This window comes from Lithobates pipiens, unplaced genomic scaffold (genome assembly GCF_037356315.1).
Source record: "Lithobates pipiens isolate NorthernLeopardFrog02 unplaced genomic scaffold, aLitPip1_a1.2 Scaffold_3, whole genome shotgun sequence".
NCBI lineage: Eukaryota > Metazoa > Chordata > Amphibia > Anura > Ranidae > Lithobates > Lithobates pipiens.
In genome coordinates this window covers 43,488,814-43,510,639 of record NW_027507790.1, presented here as the reverse complement: position 1 = coordinate 43,510,639, position 21,826 = coordinate 43,488,814, and the positions used below count along the sequence as shown (strand labels likewise).

Below are 21,826 nucleotides of genomic sequence, written 5' to 3'. Positions count from 1 at the left end.
ATACCCCTTGGAAAGGTCTAATGTAGTGATATACCTGGCTGGACCTAGTCTCTCAATAAGCTCATCTACCCGGGGCATGGGGTAGGCATCAAACCATGAAACTTCATTACATTTCCGGAAATCATTGCAAAATCGCAGAGTCCCATTGGGCTTCGGTACCAACACAATCGGGCTCGACCGCTCAATAACATCTTCTTCACTTCCTCTGAAACAGCCTTCCTTTGAGCCTCTGGGATGCGGTAGGCCCGGACAAAAACTTTGACTCCTGGTTCCGTGATAATATCATGCTTTATGACACTAGTGAGCCCTGGTAAGTCTGAAAATGTTTGAAAAGCTGACTTTGGATTTTAGACAGGGTATTTGCTACTTGGACACTCTCCACCCTAACCCGAGGCTCAAGTTTTGCACTAGCCAGGGAGGTCACTGGGTCCCTGTCTGTCCAGGGTTTTAACAAGTTTACATGATATGGTTTCCTCTTGCCTGGCTGGTGGACTCTATAATTTACCTCTCCCATTTTTTCTACAACTTCAAAAGGGCCTTGCCATCTGGCCAAGAATTTACTTTCCACAGTGGGAATCAACACTACTACTCGATTCCCCACTTGGAAGTTCATTATTTTAGCAGCCCTATTATAGACCCGTAGTTGAGCCTCCTGGGCTTTTTGCAAATGTTCCTTAACCAATGGCATCCCAGTTCCTCTCCTGCATTTGGGAGACATATTCAAGAACACTCTTATGCGGAATAGGTTCACTTTGCCATTCCTCTTTAACAAAGTTCAGTAGTCCGCGAGGTCTCCGCCCATATACCAATTCAAAGGGCAAAAACCCAGTGGAGGCCTGGGGCACTTCCTGGATAGCAAACAGGAGAGCTGGTAACAGGCAGTCCCAGTCTTTCCTATCCCTTTGTACCACTCTCTTGAGCATAGACTTAAGGGTCTTATTAAAACGTTCTACCAACCCAACTATTTGGGGATGGTAGACCGATGTGCGCAGCTGTTTAATCCAGAACAGCTTGCATACATCAGCCATAACCTTCGACATAAACAGGGTGCCCTGGTTCGTGAGTATTTCCTTGGGAAAACCAGTCTGTGTAAACAACTGGAATAGTTATCGGACAATAGCCTTAGAGGAGTTATTCCGCAGGAGTAGCGCCTCAGGATATCGGGTGGCAAAGTCGAGGATCACCAGTATGTAAAAGTGACCTCAAGCCGACTTTACCCAGGGACCCACTATATCCATGGTTATCCTCTCGAATGGGACCTCAATTATGGGCAAAGGGATCAGGAAGTGGGTCACCAGAGCTGTCAACTGACAGTATCTCCTTACCTCTGTTTTCAGACCTGGCCAGTAAAACCGGTCGGTGATCCATGCCTCAGTCTTTTCAACTCCCAGGTGTCCCCATAAAACATCGTTATGGGCCAGGTCCAGGACCTTGCGTCTATACTGTTGTGGTACCAGTAATTGTTCTACCACATTTTCTCTCACTTTGGTAACCCGATAAAGCAATTCGTTACATATTGCAAAGTGTGGCTGCCGCTCATTTGCACCTGGCTCTTGGGGAACCCCATTTATTACTACAACCTGTTCCCATGCAAGGGTCAAAGTGGGGTCCTGCATCTGGGCAGTACCAAATGCCCCCTGGGGAACACCCACATCTGACAGGGCAGTGGTAGAGGCCACTTCCTCATCCACTTCCCCCAGCATTACCTGAAGTGGGGAATGTCCCCCCCCCCCCCAGTGTTCAGGTAGGTCTGTGAACCACACATTTTGACATCCTTAACAGTATCAGCACTACTTTCATCACCATTAATCAAATCATTAGCATTTTCATCAACTGGATCCACATTAAAGTGGTTGTAAACCCTCCCCCACAACTTTTTCCCATGTAAATCAGCATAAAAAACCCTAATGAACACTGCTTGTAGATATCTCCTTAGGCCGCGTACACACGGGCGGACTGTTCGCCCAACCTTGTCCGCTGAACAGTGTTTGGGCGGACAGTCCGCTCGTGTGTGGGGCTTCAGCGGACAGTTTCAGCGGACAGTTGGACGAACAAGATCTTACGGAAATTCCGAAAAACTGTCCGCTGAAACAAGGTTTCAGCGGACTGTTCGCTCGTGTGTAGGCTTGTTCGGCCAACTAAGTCTCGCGCATGCTCAGAAAGGATTTCCACGTCGGAAGGTTGCATTGCAGTGTATTGGACGTCGAAATTTTTGATCCGTCGTGCGTGCCGAAACGTCATCGCGCACGGTTTCAGCAAACTGTTCGTCCGTCGTGTGTGGCCATGTCCGTCCATGCTAAGTTTGAGCGGACTGTTTGCCGAAACTGTTGGACGGACAAAGTTGGGCGAACAGTCCGCGCGTGTGTACGCGGCCTTACTTGCTTAGTATTGTTGTAATCCTTGTTGTTCTGTAGAATGAAGTCACTGAGCATGCCCAGATCTCCCTGATTTAAGGCACACTCTCTATGTGCTTATCTATCTGTTATCAGGACTTCCTACGGCACAACACTGAACTCTGCTAATCACTCAGAGCTTCCTCCTACACACCATGTGACCATGTGGCCTCACATACAGTCTAAACTGCAGCCATTACTGCTGAAGCTGATAAGTCTGACAAAGGGAAACATTAGACATCAGCACAAGTAAATACTATGAAATAAACAAGTAAGCTATGAACAGGGAAGCAGGGTTGCCATAGAAATGTTGGATTGAGAAGGAGACTTGGTCAACAGTACAGGAAGTGCTCAATGTAAGGGCGGAAATACACTCCACTGTGGACTCAGAAAACAATACTTAAGATGGCGCTGCCTAACCCCTGGAAACAAGTTTTTTAAAGTTTCTTTAAACAGTAAGTAATATGCGATTTGGGCTGGATTACAGTGGCTATAGTCTGATAATGACTTATTATAATGGACTAAATGAAAAGAAGCATCAGAGTGGGAGAGTTTACTTTCTCTTTAAGAACATTTGGCATCTCAGGGTTATTACCGTCAACAGCAGGAACAGAGGGACTAGTTTCTCCCCAGTCTCTGGACCGTTCAGGTAGTTCTCCGTCCCCACAGTTTTGCAAATAACGGACAGTCTCGTCCTATGATAACTTCATGTACAAAGTTCTTTACCACCCCCACCTCTTGAGTACCAGTGCCACATGCTGTGGAGATGGACACCGAGATGAGAGTACCCTCTCTAGTGTCCCCGTGAATGCAGACAACCCATAAAGTTTTGCTTACCGAACCGATCTTCCCAATTACTCCAGGATGAACCAGAGTTACCATACATCTGGAGTCCAGCAAAGCCCGACCAGGGAGGTGGTTCACTTCACACTCAAATTTCCCTTCTCCTAGGTCAACATGTGTTGTACATGCTTTATGGGCATAAAAACACCCCCTCCGAAGAACCCCCGCATTCCATGGGCTCCTCTTGCAGTGGGTCCGGGTATGACCCCAGGAATGACATTGCCAACATTGTTCATCCTCTCCTCTCTGAACAGGAACAGATCGCTGAGGGGCTAAAGGGAGTGACTCTTAACCTTCCGGGGTGTTGGTTCCAGGGCTCCACGGGACGTGCTTTTCGAAGGACAGCAGTCAATCGAAAAGGCCATGGCAGGCTGGGCCCCTGACGCTTGGTAGGGCCAAGCATATCCTCCACCTCTGTATATCGTTCCACCATCTCAATAAGGAGGTTCACTGTTTTGGGGTCTCCATGGCTGACTCACCGTTGAAGGTCGTCTGGCAGTGACCTTAAGTATCAGTCCAGCACGACCCGCTCCGCGATTTGGGGGCCAAACAACACTTCAGGCTGCAGCCATATTTTACCAGTTGCACCAGGTCATGCATTTGAGACAGTGGTGGCCGATCCGGACGATACTTCCATTGGTGCACTCGTTGGGCCCGAACGGCCATAGTCACCCCCAAAAGAGCCAGTATTTCTATGCAAATCAATAATACACTCACTAATGCCCTTTCACCTATGTATTTACCACTGCGCTTCCAGCAAAAGAACCCTTCCCCACTAAGCAGCCACTTAAAATAATGGGTAATTTCTGTGTATTTGTTCCTATTATAAATAATTGAAACACGTGGCGCTAAACCAATGACTGTTACACCACTAAATATTATACTACAAAGTGCATCAGATATAGCTCAAAAAAAATTGTATACATAAATAAAAAAATAAAAAAATATTAATAGTAAATAAACATTAAATAAAAATAAATAACCTAGTGAATAAGTGATAGTTCACACTATACATTTAAACACTCCTCAGGGAATATTGCAGAGCATATGCAGTGTTAATACAATGTTGCAAAAGTCCGTGAGTCTCCAAAACATATTTCACTTTAACAAGCAATATTGATCAGTGTTTTTTCCTCTCAAACCGCCTTTCCTTCACCACACCGCTGTGAAATGTGATTCCTCTCCCCCTTATGTGAATTAACTCACTGACTAAATCAGCCTCACACTCAACGTGTTTGGCAGAAAAGCGCTTTCCAAAACCTTTTTGCAGGGATGTGGATGACAGGCATACAATCCTTCCCTTCAGCGGGAGAAAAGCTGACCCAATTGACACTTTCATAGACAGTGCTCTCATGAAATAGAAAAAATAAATGCTCCCATAGCGTGATACCGTAAAAAAAGAAATTTAATCACACATAAGAAGATCCTCTTAAGTTACACTCACATTAAAAAAACTTGTAACCACGCCAAGTAAGTCAAGCCACAGCACACTTTAACACAACGGATTGCCAAAGCATTGGTGATTTTAGCGGACCCAGGGTATCCGAGACACACTCTTTAAATCTCTCACCGCTCCTTGGCCTCGCCAGCACCTTGGTGAAGATAGACGTGAGCCGTCCGATGGTTCCTCTCACTCTCAGTTACCTAGTAGCCATGCCCCGACATGTTTCGTCATTCACTTGACTTAAACAAGCCAGTATTTCAGCCTTCAGTTTTTGATAATCTTTAGCGTCCTCCGGTGGTAGGTCGAAGTAGACTTTTTGAGGATCTCCGGTGAGGAAAGGAGCAATTAGGCCGGCCCACTGGTCCTGGGGCCACCCTTCTCTCTCTGCCATCCTCTTAAATGTAGCCAGAAATGCCTCTATATCATCACTCAGGGACAATTTCTGCAGAAAATGGCTTGCCCTTACGGTCACCTGGTTGCCAGGTACAACAGCCGCTTGTTCACCGCCCTGAGAAAGCTGCTGCACTGCTTCTTTTAAGGCAGTCACCTGACCCTGCATAACCCCTTGCTAGGTCTGTCAGAGAGGTTACCTGACTGGATGGATGGCCGACCACTCTGGCTCGTGCCGGTGTGCGCCAGCGCGTGTCGGCACTCGTGTTCCTGTGCGCGTGGCTGTGCGCGCACCTGTGGGTACTCATGCACGTGTGCTTGCTGACCCTGATGCGCATGTTGGTGCGCGGACGCGCGCGTTCCTGTGGGCATCGACTCGTGTGCTTCTGGGGTCGCTGGTGCCTGTGCGGGTGTTCCGGCGCGTGTGCGGGTTTGCGCACGCTTGTGCGCGTTGGCGCACACACGTGCACGCTGTTTGGTGCCGGCTGGCCTATTTAGTCTGGCTGAACCCATTGATCGGTGCAGCCTGATCAACAGCTCTCTGTGACCTTGTTCCCTGAACCTGAATTCTGGCTTGACTACCTTTGACTCGGCTTGCCCTTCTGACCTTCCTGTATATTCGCCCGCACCTGACCTCTGGCTTGTTTTTGACCTTGCTTCTGTCTGCTCCCTTGTACCTCGCTGCCTGCACGTTGCTGAACCTGTCCTGTACCTGGACTCACCTTACTGGCTCCTGCTCAGTATACTCTGCCTGCATTCCCGCTCTCCACCTTGCTGTCTGAAGACCCTTCTCTTCCAGCATCAGGACTCACCTACCAGGCTCTCATACTCCTCCACACTCCTGAGCCACCTGTCTTCTCTACCAGGGGCCGTGAGTCGGATATGTAAGGGAGACCACCCTCTGCCCAAGTGGACTCACCGGTCAGGTACATAGGCTCTGATAGGGTCGCTTGCTGGGCTGCCAACTTTTTTTTTTATTTAAAGCCAGTGGCATGTCAAACACACCCAAAAAGCTCCACCCGGTGCCAAAAAAGTGCACATAAAGTACACATAAAGAGTGAAACACAAAACGTGCAACGGGTGTAACACTGTCCTCTACTAGGAAGGACCTTACCCTGATCCCCCGGGGCGTTAGGCTCCAGACGGTGACTGAGGTACTTTACTTGGTCCATCTGGCCGAAACCAGACGACCCCTTTCTCTGCTGAAACAGACCCACCCAAGTACTCGGTTGAGCCTCCCCGAAGGGAGACCCCCTGAGAAAGAGGGTGAACCGAGCCAGAAAGCCTATGTCCAAGACGTTCAGGGCAGGCCCAAGGACCTACACCCTACTAATCACACAGTGGCCAAACTTGTATACAACAAACAAAAAAATACAAAAAGTGACAAACACAAGGGAATAAATAAAAGAAAGTGGGGAGAAGGAAGTGGGAGAGAGTGAAAGTGACCATTGTGTAATACAATGGCCCGCCCTCTGGCCAGGAATAAAAATTTCCCCTGGTCCTAACCAAAAGGCACAGCCCTAGAGGAAGGTGTGAAAAACGTGTGTTGTGGTGAAGTGACCATGGTGCCTCAACTCAAAGTGATAAATCACAGTGAATATACAGCACCCCTGAACTGCCACTTCAGGGGGCGCATTCACCACTGGCTTTTCGTTGCAACCCTGACCCACAACCCAGACCACAGCAGCCCCCACCCCCGGCAGAAAGGCATGAAGTTCTGAGAGCTTAGTGAGAGCCCTTTACCATCAGGCCCCACCCTCGCTCCCATTACTCCTACCTAATTACATTCGGGAAGTACTAGCCGCTCCCCCGGTGGGAGAAAGGGGAGCCAGTGTTCCCTCCCGAAAAACTAACCGAAGCTAGAGCTGCCACAATCCAGGCCAGAAGGCCAGGGACCCGACCCTTCAGCGCCGACCCAGTGTTTCTCCATCCCCTTCAGAAGGCTTCCCTTTCGGCTACAAACCGCTCCAGGTTACCTTCACGCCAGCAGGTTTTCCATAGCAACCGCCACCCTAAACACATTGAGTGTAAGGCTGATTTAGTCGGTGAGTTAATTCACATAAGGGGGAGAGGAATCACATTTCACAGCGGTATGGTGAAGGAAAGGCCGTTTGAGAGGAAAAAACACTGATCAATATTGCTTGTTAAAGTGAAATATGATTTGGAGACTCACGGACTTTTGCAACATTGTATGAACACTGCATATGCTCTGCAATACTCCCTGAGGAGTGTTTAAATGTATAGTGTGAACTATCACTTATTCACTGGGTTATTTATTTTTATTTAACGTTTATTTATTATTAATATTTTTTATTTATTTATGTATACAATTTTTATTAGCTATATTTGATGCACTTTGTAGTATAATATTTAGTGGTGTAACAGTCACTTGGTTTAGCGCCACATGTTTCAATTATTTATAATAGGAACAAATACACAGAAATTACACATTATTTTAAGTGGCTGCTTAGTGGGGAAGGGTTCTTTTGCTGGAAGCACAGTGGTAAATACACAGGTGAAAGGGCATTAGTGAGTGTATTATTGATTTGCATGAACAGGGAAGTTACCTATCTTTCACGGCACATTGGGTGACTCTTCTGGCAGCTGGGAAGGATGCAGGATAAGGTGAAGTAGTGTTGGAGGTTGTTCCGCCACCACGCCTCCAAAATGCTATTACTGGTGATTGTGACACACCTCTCTTCTCCACCCCCTCCTCTTCTTCTTCCTCCTTGGCCTCTTCCTGTGCTTTGTCCTCGGAACCAGTGGTGCTCCGTAGGCGTTCAAGGGGCTACGTAAGTACGCAGGTAAAAGATGCCATGCAGTGCTTGCGCTGGTGTGCTTGGGGGGACAGGCGCCACACTGGGGCAGAGATTCTGTCAGCTGAGCAGGGGCAGGCTGAGAGGTGGTTGATGCCATGTCAGCTTAAGCCAGGAATGGTGGTTTGCGACAATGGCACCAACCTCCTCTCCGCCCTCCGACAGGCACAACTGACCCACCATGTGCCCTGTGTGGCTCACGTCCTTAACTTGGTGGTACTACGGTTTTTGGGCAGGTACCCGGGCTTACAGGATGTCCTGGGGCAGGCCAGGAAAGTCTGTGTGCATTTCTGCCGGTCATATAATGCCAGTGCTTGGCTGGCTGACCTCCAAAAGGAATTGAACCTGCCCAAGAACCGCTTAATCTGTGACATGCCCACCAGGTGGAACTCAACGTTGGCCATGCTGCATCGGCTGCACATGCAGCAGAGGGCCATCAATGAGTACCTGTGTGACTACAGCACCAGGACAGGGTCAGGGGAGCTTGTTTTTTTTCCCCACACCAGTGGGCCATGATCAGGGATGCATGCACTGTCCTGTCACCATTTGAGGAGGCCATGAGGATGGTGAGCAGTGACAGTGCATGCATCAGTGACACTGTACCTCTTGTACACCTGTTGGAGCACACGCTGTGTGGAATAATGGACAGCTCACTTGAGGCAGAACAGAGGCAAGAAGGGGAGGACTTCCTTGCCTCTCAAGGCCACCTTTATCCAGACAGTGTTCCTGCTGGCCCGCCGATCACACAGGAAGAGGACAAGCAGGAGGATTGTGTCAGCATGGAGGTGGAGCCTGGCACTCGGCATCAGCAGCAGTCTTTTAGGGATCATTTACAGTCCCAAGAAACCCGTGGACTTGTACGTGGCTGGGAGGAGGTGGCTGCGGATCATTTTGTCCTTAGTGATCCAGAGGACTCCGGACCAAATGCCTAAGCTAACCTACGCTGCATGGCCTCCCTGATCCTGCAAAGCCTGCAGAAGGATCCTCATATTCAGCGGATCAAGGAGAGGGATCATTACTGGCTGGCAACTCTCCTTGATCCATGGTACAAGGGTAAGGTTGCGGACCTTATCTTGCCATCGCAGAGGCAGCAGAGGATGAGACATCTTTGGGAGGCCTTGCAGAAAGGTCTGTGCAATGCGTTCCTAGAGGCTGGGAGGTTTCAAATTCCTGGTCCTGGACAACGTGTTGCTGAGGCTTTGGTCAGTCACAGAAGGATCGGTGGAAAAGGTGACCGTCTGACTGATGCGTTCAGACAATTTTTTAGTCCGCAGCCCCAAGGTATAATCAGTTCCAGCAACCATCGCTAGCGTCTGATTTACATGGTGCAGGAATACCTAGGGGCAAGATCAGACTTGGAAACCTTTCCCACTGAAAATCCTCTGGGTTACTGGGTCTTGAGGATGGATCACTGGCCAGAGCTTGCACAGTATGCAATTGAGCTACTGGCCTGTCTGGCATCCAGCGTTCTTTCGGAACGCACATTCAGTGCTGCTGGAGGTTTTGTAAACAATCACAGGGTGTGTCTGTCCATCGACTCGGTTGATCGACTGACCTTCATAAAAATGAATCTTGGATCACCACCAGCTATCAAGCACCTGAAGCTGATGTAACCGAATCATTTTTTTTTTTAAATGTCAGATCCCTTCAAGACTGCCTTTGCTGATGCTGAGTGACTATCCTGTTATGCTGACTGACTCTCTTCCTGCTCAATGATCCTGCTGATAGCTTGGAAGAACACTTACAGTGTTGTGGCAACACCAACACCTTAGGCCCAAATTTCTGCAGAGCATATAGGGAAGGCCCCCACTTTCAAACATCCAACTTACAAATGTCTCCTACTTGCAAACGGAAGGAGACAACAGGAAGTGAAATAAAAACTACCCCTAGGAAGGGAAATTCTCTCCTGTAAGTGTTGATATGGGAAAAACGTGTCTCCTCTCCACTGATGCTTTATCCCAATCCTTCTTTTAATAAAAACCCCAAATTTTTTAAAAAAAACATTGGTCATTGGGACAGAAAGTGAGGTGAAATCTTCTGAAGAGGTGCACAGACAACAAAAAAAATGTCACAGGGGTGATAAGTCTTCCCTATGTTTTCCAAAAAGCTTAAAAATTAATTTTTTGACTGACACTTTAAAAATGTACCAGTTCAAAATTACAAACAGATTCTACTTAACAACAAACATACACAGTCCCTGTCTTGTTTTCCCCACCTGTATACTGCTGTTCTGAGTATATAGGGCCTGGGGGCCCCACACCTTTCCTTTTGTTAATTTGGGTACGGGGTTCCTCTTAATATCTGTACAAGACCCAAAGTCATTACCTTAAAACCGCAAGCAGTTAATAAATTACTTTTTTTCCATTAGAAATGTAATTTTGTGCAGGGACTGTTCTAAACTCGGGAAACACGTGCCACTTCATAGGCATACTATAGACACACCCCCAAGCACGGTATTTAAAGGAATATTTCACTTTTTTTTTCACTTTAAGCATCATTAAAATCAGTGCTCCAAAAAAAAAGGAAGTTTTTAAAACTTTTTTTGCATTGATACATGTCCCCTGGGGCAGGAGCCGGGTCCCCAAATCCTTTTTAGGACAATAACTTGCATATTAGCCTTTCAAATTAGCACTTTTGATTTCTAAAGGTTTGAGTCCCATAGACTTTAATGTGGTTCTAACGTACTTGCAAATTTTTGGTCTGTTCGCAGGTTCTGGTGCAAACCGAAGCGGGGGGGGGGTGTGTTCGGCTCATCCCTAGTGCTGAGGAGAGGCTGTTGATGGTGCTTGATGGACCCCTGGGGAGAAGGGGTTTTACCTTGAGCTGGAGTTCGGGAAAGCTGGCCTGGAAGGATCCCATCATAGGAGGCAACTAGAGGGATTCATGCCAGAGGAGGCAGCAGGAGAGAACAAGCAGAGATAGTGAGTAATATAAGGGAGAGGAACTGTTAGCTGTAACAGTGCTCTCTGAAGACAGTGATGTGCTTAAAGTGGTTGTAAACCCTTACAATCCACTTTTTACTACAGGTAAGCTTATAATAAGGCTTACCTGTAGCTACCCTGGAAATCTCCTAAACCTGCATGCTTTAGGAGATATCCCCTATATCAGCATGTGCCATCACATGCACTCTGAAGCAACGACTCGTTCGTACTGTTGCTTCAGCTGACATGCCGCTACCGGCGGCTCCTGCACTCATGCGCAGGAGTGACGCCATTGCGGCTCCAGCCAATTGCAGCGCCAGATACCCAGAAATAACTCCGGGAACGATGTCGCAGCCCGGAATCAGTGTTCGGGGACCGCAGCGAGGGGGCTTCGATCTAAGGTGAGTATTTCATAATGAGCTAGTATGCTATGCATACTAGCTCATTATGCCTTTGTCTTGCAGGTTTTTTGTTATTTTTTGTAGTGGGTTTACAACCACTTTAAGTCTTCATCCTTGCCCTGGGGAATCTCCATGGAAGTGTGCCAATCAGGAAGGACTAGGGAAGTAAGCAGCCAGGTGGGCTGGTATCTTCTGCAGCAGTAGAACTGGTCTCAGGGTCTACAGGAAGGCAGAAAGAGATACTTTTCACTCCACATTGTGCTACTTTATCCACAAAGGGATGTTCCCAGCCTGTAATGAATGGGCAGTTACTGAATTGACACGAAAGACTGTTAGTTCCCCTGCAGTGATCAGCAGGAGCTGTACATGTGAACCAAGTTTGTGCAGGAGGAAGGAATAAGAGGATTTTCAGTGTACATAGTGAGGAAGTTGTCCCCTCTGTTTCTGGAATTTTTTCAAGTTTGCATGCCCTAATAAAACATCAAAACGAGCCAAGGACTGTTTTCTGTGTTGGAATGCATGAAGGAAGTGCAGTGTGTCTGGCCATGTAGCAGTGCTGAATCCTATCTCCGCAGCACCTATGTGGGGTGTGCTACACATGTAAAAATGCACTAAAAACCACATGATTATGCAGCAGCACTTGTGTGAACTGAGGCTTATGCAAATAAACAAATTCTGCATAAAATGGTGGCAACCTTGGCCACTGCTCACTTACCTCAACCCATTCAACTGAATGGGGCTGCACTGCAACCGCATGCAATGCACACATGGCTGAAGCACAGTGGCGTGGGTTTTTAGGGCTTAAAAACAAGTGATAAAGATGCGACATAATGCTTCTTCACCACCTGCCAAAAACCTCTAAAATACGATCCACTGTGGATCACTCTTCAGAGTGCCCGGCGGCTCCGTTTACACTTGTGGTTGGGGGCAGTAAAAATGTAAGGGTTCAGCCATGTTTTTACCATTACCCAACCTTTCCTCTAAGCTGCAAAGGCAGCAGAGGGGGGTGTACACATGCCACAGCCAAAATGTTTTGCATCACGGTGAGGCAAAAATTGTCCCCACTATTGGATTCAGCAGGCAGTAATACCTCCTGAACGTGGCCCATTCAAGTGAATGGGGGAATACATGCATGTGCGGGGCACTGTTGTGGGGTTTAAACAGGTGGTGAGGAGGTCATATAACATCTCCTTACTGCCTGTCAAATGTCCTCTGAAGAGCAATCCAAACTTAGATTTCTCTTCAGAGGGCACCACATGTGTAAATAAGATGGTTCAGCTATTCCAGTATCTTCTATAAATTCATCAGGGAGCATGACTTTTACTTCGGGGCACTGCTGAGTAACCTCATGGTCTGCAGCAATTACAAAAAAAAATTCTTAGCTGGGGGCCAGTGAAAGGAACAAGGCTATTTAGGCTACATTCACACTGGCGATTAGAGACGGTGCAAATTATAGAAGCAGTTCCTGCTGCAGCTCTCAGCAGTGGATAGGTGCAACTGCCGACCCCCTTCACTGTTGTAGCACTGACCCCCGAAGGAGCGTCTGGTTTTTCTGGGCTTACCGTTTATCTTCTCCACCTCGTTGTTCTTGTCTAGGGGTTACCGAGGTTGATGGCCCAATAACTGCAGAGACCGACACTTAAATCCCTTTTGAGGAATTTTTATTTGCATAAAACGTTGAACAAAACACAGTCTCTCTAGACTAGCCAGCCCGAGACTCTGAAAACTGATGGATCCGCACCCCAGGCCATGAGGGCCTCTAAGGGCTGGTCAGGAGGACCAAAACCATGGAGTCAGAACATACTTCTGGACCGGAACCGAGAACCACGTGACTTCAGCACCTTAAGTACCCTCTCCCGGAATACACAGCGAGACAACGCACCCACTGATTGGCTCAGAAAGAGAGATTGGTACCCAATGCGTCCAACCAGACTGCATTCCAATGCCTGTCAGAGATTATACATGCACCTATAACTAGGCAGAACATAGTTCAGTCCAGCCAAACTGATGCCAGAATAACAATTTAGTGAAATTAACCCCAAGACCCAACTATGGTCTTAGGAAAAAACTAAATTTACAAACAAAGTGCATGCTCTTCAGGAGTACCGGCGCTACACTGTAATGACAGGTCACCAGCGGCCACAGCTTTTTCCGGCTCTCTGGTTAGCAAGTGATTAATTGCTTCTCTGAGAAGAACCATTATGGAGACAAAGCTCCATTTGTTGTTGCCACCATTCCAAACATAGTATGTATATAAAGGCAAGTACCCCCCCCCCCCCCCCGGGTACAAAAGGGACAAATTTGTGTCTTCTTAAGCTCACCCTTAAAATCCCTTTTGTACCAGGGGGGGGGGGGGGGGGGTACTTGCCTTTATATACAAGTGATTAATTGTGGTGATTGCTGCTGGACAAACACAAAGTGCATCCAGCAATGATCACCGCAGCTAACCGCTGGCAGTGCAGAACTCACCACGCTGTGCTCTCCTGTGTAGTGTGGTCAGTTTTTAACAGGAACTGGCAGAAACACCAGGGATTTCACCTAAAGGAAGCAATACAAAGAGAACAGGATACTTTCTCATACAAGTACATGATAAAGCAGCCACATATCCAATAACAAACACTCTAACTAGTCATGTTCTTTCCCAACATTTTGAGATGGGAATGAGGGACACTCACTAGCAAATGTATGTAGGCAGAGGTCACGCCCCCGTCACACCCCCTTAAAGGAGAATTAACCAAAAAAAGTTGAATTAAATCCACAAGGGATTTTTTTTAACCACTACTATTCCTTTATATTGGTTTTTAAATTTTACAAATGCAGCAAATTATAAATTGGAGGAAAGGTTTAGCACTGAGAAAAACTTTATGAAAGATAAAAAGTACATTTATATACAACTATATAGATCAGACCAAAATGAGGGACAAATGAGGAGACATTGTTCCAAATCAGGGACAGTCCCTTGAAATCAGGGACAGTTGGGAGCTATGTTTTTCCCTCGGCCCCCAGCTGCCACAGTCTGATCTGAATAATGTGTCAAGCGGACTAAAACTCAGACACACGATTTGAAATGATCCAAAACCCGGACTGCCTGGGTGAATCCAGGTGGCAACCCTATGCGCAGATGTGCTGTAGGGCTCTGCCCTGCCTTCGGGACCTAGCGGAGACTTGATGCACATGTGGGGGATTTCTCTTCTACGTCTCTGTGCATGCGCTGTAGTCCGAACCCACCGCACGACAAAATCTTTGCACGTGTGGAATCCAGCAGCGTGCATACGCCGCAATATGCTGTAGGGAGTGCAACATCATTCTCAACTATATCAGAATAAAGGAAGTGCTTAAAGCAGGGCTCAAGTCCTGCGGGAACGCATGGGAACGGAGTTCCTGTACTTTTTCCACAACAGGAACTCAGTTCCCGTTAGCAGCCGTGTCCTGCGAGACTTTGAAGTATGCGAGCCGTGTGGCAGGTGCTACACCAGCAGCTGCCGACACAGCTCTCAACAGTAAGTGCCGCATACCTGACCATTCAGGCATTGCCAGTAGGGGGCCCCATGACAGCTTCCGCTTCGATCTACCTGTCAATCACAGCTAGCTGACGGGTAAATCAGCTATTCTGCTCACAGGACATGCAGGGAGAGAGGTGAGCTGAGGGAGCAACATCAGTTTGGGGTGGTAAGCTGATCACAATACCTGGCAAAGATTAATGCCAGGAGGGAAGTTTATGTGGAAATATGTGAAGGGCTGGAATAGCAGCGAGTGTGTGTTGGAGCCCTGCAGAGTTTGCAGCCCCCCAAGCTAACATACATCTCCTAAGCAGGAACACATCACTATCTCCCCAAGCATTCTCCCCAGATAATGTGCAGTTAATTTATGACCTTTCCGTTTAACCCTGTGTTATCCAAACTCTGTTCAATGAAAAGTGTAAACTCACCACATAAACACTCAAAATATACAAAATAAAATTCCCCAATAAAGATCAGAACATGTTCACATTTGCATGGAAGCACAATTGAACGAGTGCTGATTATTCAGAGAATTACCGTATTTATATTTATTGAGGATTGTTTTTTTATATGTACTAACAGTTAAGCTTCATACACACAATACGAAAATTGGATAAAAAATACCATTTTTGAAGCATTCGTGCATATATCTTTTTTTTTTGGTGGTGGAGTTGATCTTGCGTGGGAATTCCCACACTTTTTTCCCCAGGACTCGATCCCTGGCTTAAAGTCTTTTTTGTAATACACTAAATGGGGAGAGAGCTAGACACAAATACGTTTTTTTTCCGGGTGAAGATCCACTTTAATAATATTAGTAGCAATGTATAGGTCAGAAGTGCGGCTAAACACACTCCAGCCAGCAGATGGCGCTGCTAACATGCAAGTCTCCCTAGGTCCATGTGATGTCATTGCTGTGCGACGCTACACATGGAACATGTGATGGTTGCTGCATTGTACGGTATAGATTAGATGTAGTGCACGAGTCGGGATGTCACTGTTTGTCATTAACAGGTATGGTGTGTTCTCTCCTCGTATCACCTATATTACATGTATGGTACCTCGGATATAATGAGGCAGCCTTATATAGTATCTGCTTACTAAAGTATAGGCTTCAAATTAAATGGGATCTGTACTGTTCAATATCTGAATAAACTTCCTGGAGTTAGTGCCTGTGGAGCTCACTTCACTTCCTGGAGTCCTGAACAGCCATTCAACAAGCCTGTGCTTTCCTTCCACTGTTCTCTGTATAACACCTCAGCATCACATTCTGGTCCCTTTCCCTTAGCTGCTTCATTCAACTGCTGGTCACTTCCAGACCTGCAAAATCTATGGGGAAGATTTACTAAAAGCAAATAGGCTATTTACTATGCAAGGGAATGTAGCATTGACTTAGCAAATGTGGTGAAAAATTTACTTGTGTGTTTTTGCTTGCACAGGATTGATTGATGGAAGTCACTTCTGTATCGTTCCAATTTTAGTATATGTCCTGCCGAAGTGAGGACAAAGTCACCTCATTCTGTAAGCTAAGGAAAAGTTCCCTTGCAAAGTAAAAGTCTATTTACCTTTAGTAAATCTATCGCTATGATACACTGGAATCGTAGATCACTTAGAGGTTCCCATGTGACAATACTGATTGGCTCAGCGCTGTCACATGATTCTCCGAATTCAGAAGTTCTGGGTATTTCTATTGGCTCCCAGCACTTAGGGCTGGTTTACATCAGAAGCAGTTGGGCTGCAATTCCAGAGCAGTCCCATCGCATGGACAAGGCATAGTTCTGTGTCTCCTATGTGTCTGGTTCACACCACTGCGTTGCATGCAGTCCTTTTTTTATTTATTTTTCTCATCAGCACAGTGCATGTGTGGCTGGCAATCAAACTTTATGAAATGTCTTCGTGACATCTCAATAAAGTTAAAGCGGAGTTCTGCCGCTTTTTTTTAATTATTATTATTATTATTTTTAATTTTTTTTTTAAAGTCAGCAGCTACAAATACTGCAGCTGCTGACTTTTAAAATATGGACACTTACCTGTCCAAGGCGCTCGCAATGTCAGTACCCAAAGCCGATCTGTCCCTCGGCTCTTGGGTGCTGCCACTGCTATCTTCGGTAAGGGAATCGGGAAGTGAAGTAATTTCCTGGTTCCTTACTGCGCATGCGTGACTCACGCTGCACGTTCCCACTGGTCCCTGCTGTCTTCTGGGACCCGTGTGTCTTCGAGAAGAAAGCGGGGGGGGGGGGTGGCAGGAAGTGGCATGGGTGGCGTGGGTATCTATGCCCAGAAGTGGGAGCAAAATACCTGTATTAGACAGGTATTTTCTCCCCCCTCCCCCCTGAAAGGTGCCAAATGTGACACCGGAGGGGGGGGGGGGGGGGTTCTGAAAAGCAGAAGTTCCATTTTTGTGTGGAACTCCCCTTTAATTTAAAAGAGAACTATGGGGTTTCCAAAAAAATTATGCTCAAGTAGGTGGATGCAACATCAGTTACACTGAGAACTGATCACTCAGTTCTCCCCTCCGCTCTGAGCAGAGACCCGTGATGGTTAATCTCTGGCTCTCTTCTGCTCTTCCTCGCCTCTCCAATGCTCACTGACTGCTCAGTACAGTAATGAGCAGATAACATACATTACAGTGTCAGTTTACAGAATGGTCTGTATGTAATGTACGGTGTCAGCAGGGTTAGGTGAATTATGGTGTCACCGCCCGACACACTGTACTGTACATAGAGTAGGTAGACCTACTTGATATTGTCAGACTATAATGATAAAGGTTTTAGGCTCACATATGTCTGCTCTGGGTTTCAGTGCAGTTTTTAAAAGGAGGCCAGTGAGGTTTTTTATACCGGTTCAGGTACAAATTTTTACTTGAATCACACCTGAGCCGGACTGAAAAACATACAGGACTCTTTTTAAAAACGCACTGTGGCCGGCCCAGACATAGGTGAACTGGGGTCCATAGAAAGCTGGTTTGATCACGTCATGCAAATCGGATGCAGTTTAAAACATCCAGATCGCATATATGTGAACCGAGCTATAAATATAATTTGTGTCCTTTGTGTTATCTGCCATGTGTTGCAAATTTTGTGTTTACACTATACATAAACACTAAGGATGGGCTCCGGTGTGTTCGCACACTCCATGTGCAGAGCCCGCCAGGATGTCAGCGCAGCACTACGCTAATCACAGGCAGCAAGACATTTCCCGATGTGCAGCTGCAGAGATCAGGAAATGTCTCACTGTTTGTGATTAGCGCCAACGCGACTTCCTGGCGGGTTCTTCACGTGGAGTGTGTGAACACGCCAGAGCTAATCCCTAATAAACACATGAAAATATATCCTCCATTTTAGTTAATTCATGTTATTGCCTGGTTATGCAGTCCATCCAGTGTATTCCATCAGCATTTTCTTGTTGAAAATATATTTTCTGCACCTAAATATATTTAAATTATTTTTAAACCATACCAGGTATCTCGGAGATGAGGTGGAGTCATCTGAAGATCGCTCCAAAGCTTTGCTGGAGAAGCTCCGCCAACAAGCCAGGAATCGCCAATTAGAATTTCAGGATAAGAAAAAGGGAATACCTGAAGGTATTAAATCTAGCAATGAAGAGGAAGATGATAATACTAAAACCAAGGACCACAAAGAGGAACCTGAAATAAAGAGAAAAGTGAAAAAGCGAAAGAAAAGTCTCCCGGACACAACAAGTGAGGTTAAAAAATCCACCAGTGATGCTAAACTGGAAGAAGAACAAGTGACTGAGGAAGTAAAGGTGAAAAAACAGCGCAAAAAGAAAATTGCCAAAGAAGTACAGGAGAGTGTTACCCTAGAAGAACCAAAAGAAGATGCAAAGGTGGAAGAAAGAAGTTCTGCTAATGCTAGCGCCTCAGGTCCAAACTCCCTCCTGCTAGGTGGCTTTGAGGCTAAACCTATTCAGAAGGTGAGAGTGCGGTGTACTGATTACAGGCTTTGTATTTTCCGCTAGGAGAAATCCCAAATACTAGATAGGCATACAGGGACTTCTGAATACTTTTTTTTTTTTTTTTTGTGTTGCCATTTTACTGACAACAACAATGCAATATATATGTAAGGGCTCCTACGCTATATGTAAAAATAATTATTTAAAAGGCACAATTCTATTCTGATAGGTGCAGCAAACACTTTATGAGTTGGCTCTCATTAATGTGGAAATGGGAAAAAAGGGGGGTGTGTTGCGCTTCCTAAATTCAAATAAACTATCAAAGAATGAAAATCAATCCATATATCAGTAGTGTCAAAAAGAAAACAAAACGGTGCAATCGTGCTTAATCAAACAATCAAACTGCATCCAAAGTGCATCTGTGCATAGCATAAAATATAATCTACAAATAATTCAAAGTGCATCTGTGCATAGCTCAAGTGTCAACGACAGTGGTACTGTGATAGGCAAAATAAGGTGCATATAATAAAGATTATTATACATACGGTGTATATAGCAAGTAAAATATAAAAAATAGCAGCAGCAAAAAAGTAAAATATAACGGCAGCAGCAACAAATGGATCTAATCAAAGTGACCCATACATAGTCCAATCATGAATGTTAGAGTGCAATAACACAATCAAATAATAAAGTGCAATTTTGTGCCAAGCCAACTCTCTTCCATTCAAGTGATTTTCCGTGTAAGTGCTGATCACACTAGGTAATTACCTTACTGCTGTAAGGTATACAGCAAAGAAATACACACTTGAAGCCAGGAGATGAATGGAGGAGGGAACTTCTAACGACACCATAAATCATACAATTTCCTCATAAATGCTAACAACGTATTCACTCAAGGGATAGACAGATAAAATCCACCATAGTGTAGTATATAAAAACTATCAACTTTATTTAAGCAAATAATCATCTACTCACAAGTGGATAAAGGCAGAGTGCACAGCAAACAATAGACCAACGAGCATGTCGCTCGGATGTAAACGTCACTTCCGGTTTCCTACGCGTTGCGTCATACAACTGGGATGTTTCTAAGGCGGCCGGAAGTTGTTTTTGAGAGCACAGGGTGGGTATGTTCCTCCCTTCATTAGCATATCACGTCGCGCTCGGGACATGTTTCAGAGGGAGTGAGCGGACGGAGAGGACTGGGCGGGTATGCCCCGCCTTCTGTTTACATATCACGTCGCGCTCGAGGCTTGTTGTGAACAGGACGGGCAAAAATGGAGAAAGATAAATAAAAATTATATAAAAAACGACGAACAAACAAGGACTCCAGATCCATAGTAATAAAGATTACAACAGAGGCTTTTTTTTTACCTAACAACACATCGTTTGATACATGCTCTCACATCTCACATCATGGCTAAAGCCAATCCCTATAGCTTATAATGCAGATCAACGATCAATTTTTCATATATATATATTTGCGCTGATTGCACCTTCTACTTTTTATATTCTTAAGTTGTTATTGCTGTCTGTGTCCTGTCTGGTGAGATTTATTGATTTTGATTTGATTGGTGAGATTTGTTGTTTCTCTTCTCAACCATTCTGTTGAGTGATGGCAAATCCCAAATTTTAGTGTTTTTGAACAAACAGAAGATGAGGCTAAAGATTTCAGTGGGAACATCTTTTCTGATGACAACTGTCTGGGAGGAGATTTCTTCATAGCTTTGGAGAGGTTTTCACTTTCTTCACTTCTTGTCTGAGAGAGACAACAGGAAGGGAAATCTCCTTAGTGGTATAAGAGGGTTTTAACCCCTTTCTACTGTATCCAAAATGAATGAAAAGGTTTACCAATATTTTAAAGTGCACCGGTGACTAGGTCATTCTTGACCTCTTTAGCTGCTCGTGAAATAAGTAATTCTCATAACAAAGACTCTAAAGGCCCATACACACGATCAGACTTTTTGACAACAAACATGCAAATTAGCTGTTTTGGAGCAACATCCTACCGTGTGTACGCTCCATCGGACAAACTTTTTTGGCTTTCATCTGACTTTTGTTGGCTGTGCGAATGGACAAACTTTCTGGGAACAAAAGTCTGATGGAGCAAAGTCTGATCGTGTGTACAGAAAACCATAGGACTTTTGTACAAAGTACAAACAGGCATGCTCAGAACCAATGCAAAAGATCAGACAACAATACAGAAGTTGACCAAAGGTGGCGGTAAAGAGCAGAAAAACCACGTGATTTGGTGAAAGTTGGCTGAAAAAGTCCTGCTGTGTGTATGCAATACAAGTTCAGGGCCGACGCCCTTTGTACAAAAATCCAAGGGAAAGTTTGTACAAAGTCCTATCGTGTGTATGAGGCTTAAGGCTTCTTTCACACAGAAAGCAATATTACCAAATCCATCTATGACCAGCTTAAAGGTTTGCTTTAAGGTGCGGTTACTGATTAATAATTCACAAATAACTTAAAGTAGAACTTAACCCCAAAGGGGAAGTGCTTCTTCACCCCCCAACCCCCCCCCCCCCCCCACTTTTGGCTTCTTTTGGGGGGGGGGGGGGGGGGCAGGTACCTGGTTTTGGGGGGGACCTACTCCTACCACCAGCTAGATTACCTAGGCCATCTGAGTGGGAGTTTGACAACCCCCCCCCCCCCCCCCCCCCCCGGGGACATGTCAAAGGTCCCAGAGGGCTATGGGGTCAGACCGGCCAATGCATGCACAGTATGAAGGAGTCACAGCTAGCTTCCCACAATTGGTGGTGCTGGAAAAACAGCCTGGGTGGGGATAGTGTTGGATCCCTGGACAGGAAAGTGTCAGTATTTGTAGCTGCTGACTTTTAACTTTTCAGGGGAACTTAAAAACTGCTTTAATGCGCATAGTCTGGTAACAGGTTCATTTTAAAGTTTAACTTATTAAACCTAGGCTAAGGTGTTTAGTTTTAAGAGTTAGGTAAATGGTTGATGTTAAAATGAAGAACCAAGTTAAATGTTCAAACTTCGTTTAGGAGGTAATTGGTTTATAAGACTAAATTACTAGGGTTAAGTTTGTGTGGAAGGTAGGTTCCATTTTATAGGTAATGGAAGCCTGTTATGAGAGAAATGTGGAGGTTGAAACAAATTACCCTTTCTTCTGAAAATGCTAGCCGCCTGGGTGTCATGTTATACTAATGCTTAATTAGAAGATCGGAAAATAAATGTAGTCTTGCCAC

The 21,826-nt window shown here is 45.7% G+C and overlaps 1 protein-coding gene across 1 annotated transcript in view; it reads left to right on the top strand.

The window, feature by feature from the left end:
- The first annotated feature begins 15,589 nt into the window (after positions 1 to 15,589).
- Positions 15,590 to 21,826, top strand: part of DDX51 (DEAD-box helicase 51) — a 41,682-nt gene continuing 35,445 nt past the window's right edge. Inside the window, exons 1-2 of the mRNA XM_077461578.1 lie at positions 15,590 to 15,719; positions 18,167 to 18,638. Coding sequence (XP_077317704.1) covers positions 15,697 to 15,719; positions 18,167 to 18,638 — 495 coding nt within the window. The 5' untranslated portion in view covers positions 15,590 to 15,696. The remainder of the gene's footprint in view (positions 15,720 to 18,166; positions 18,639 to 21,826) is intronic.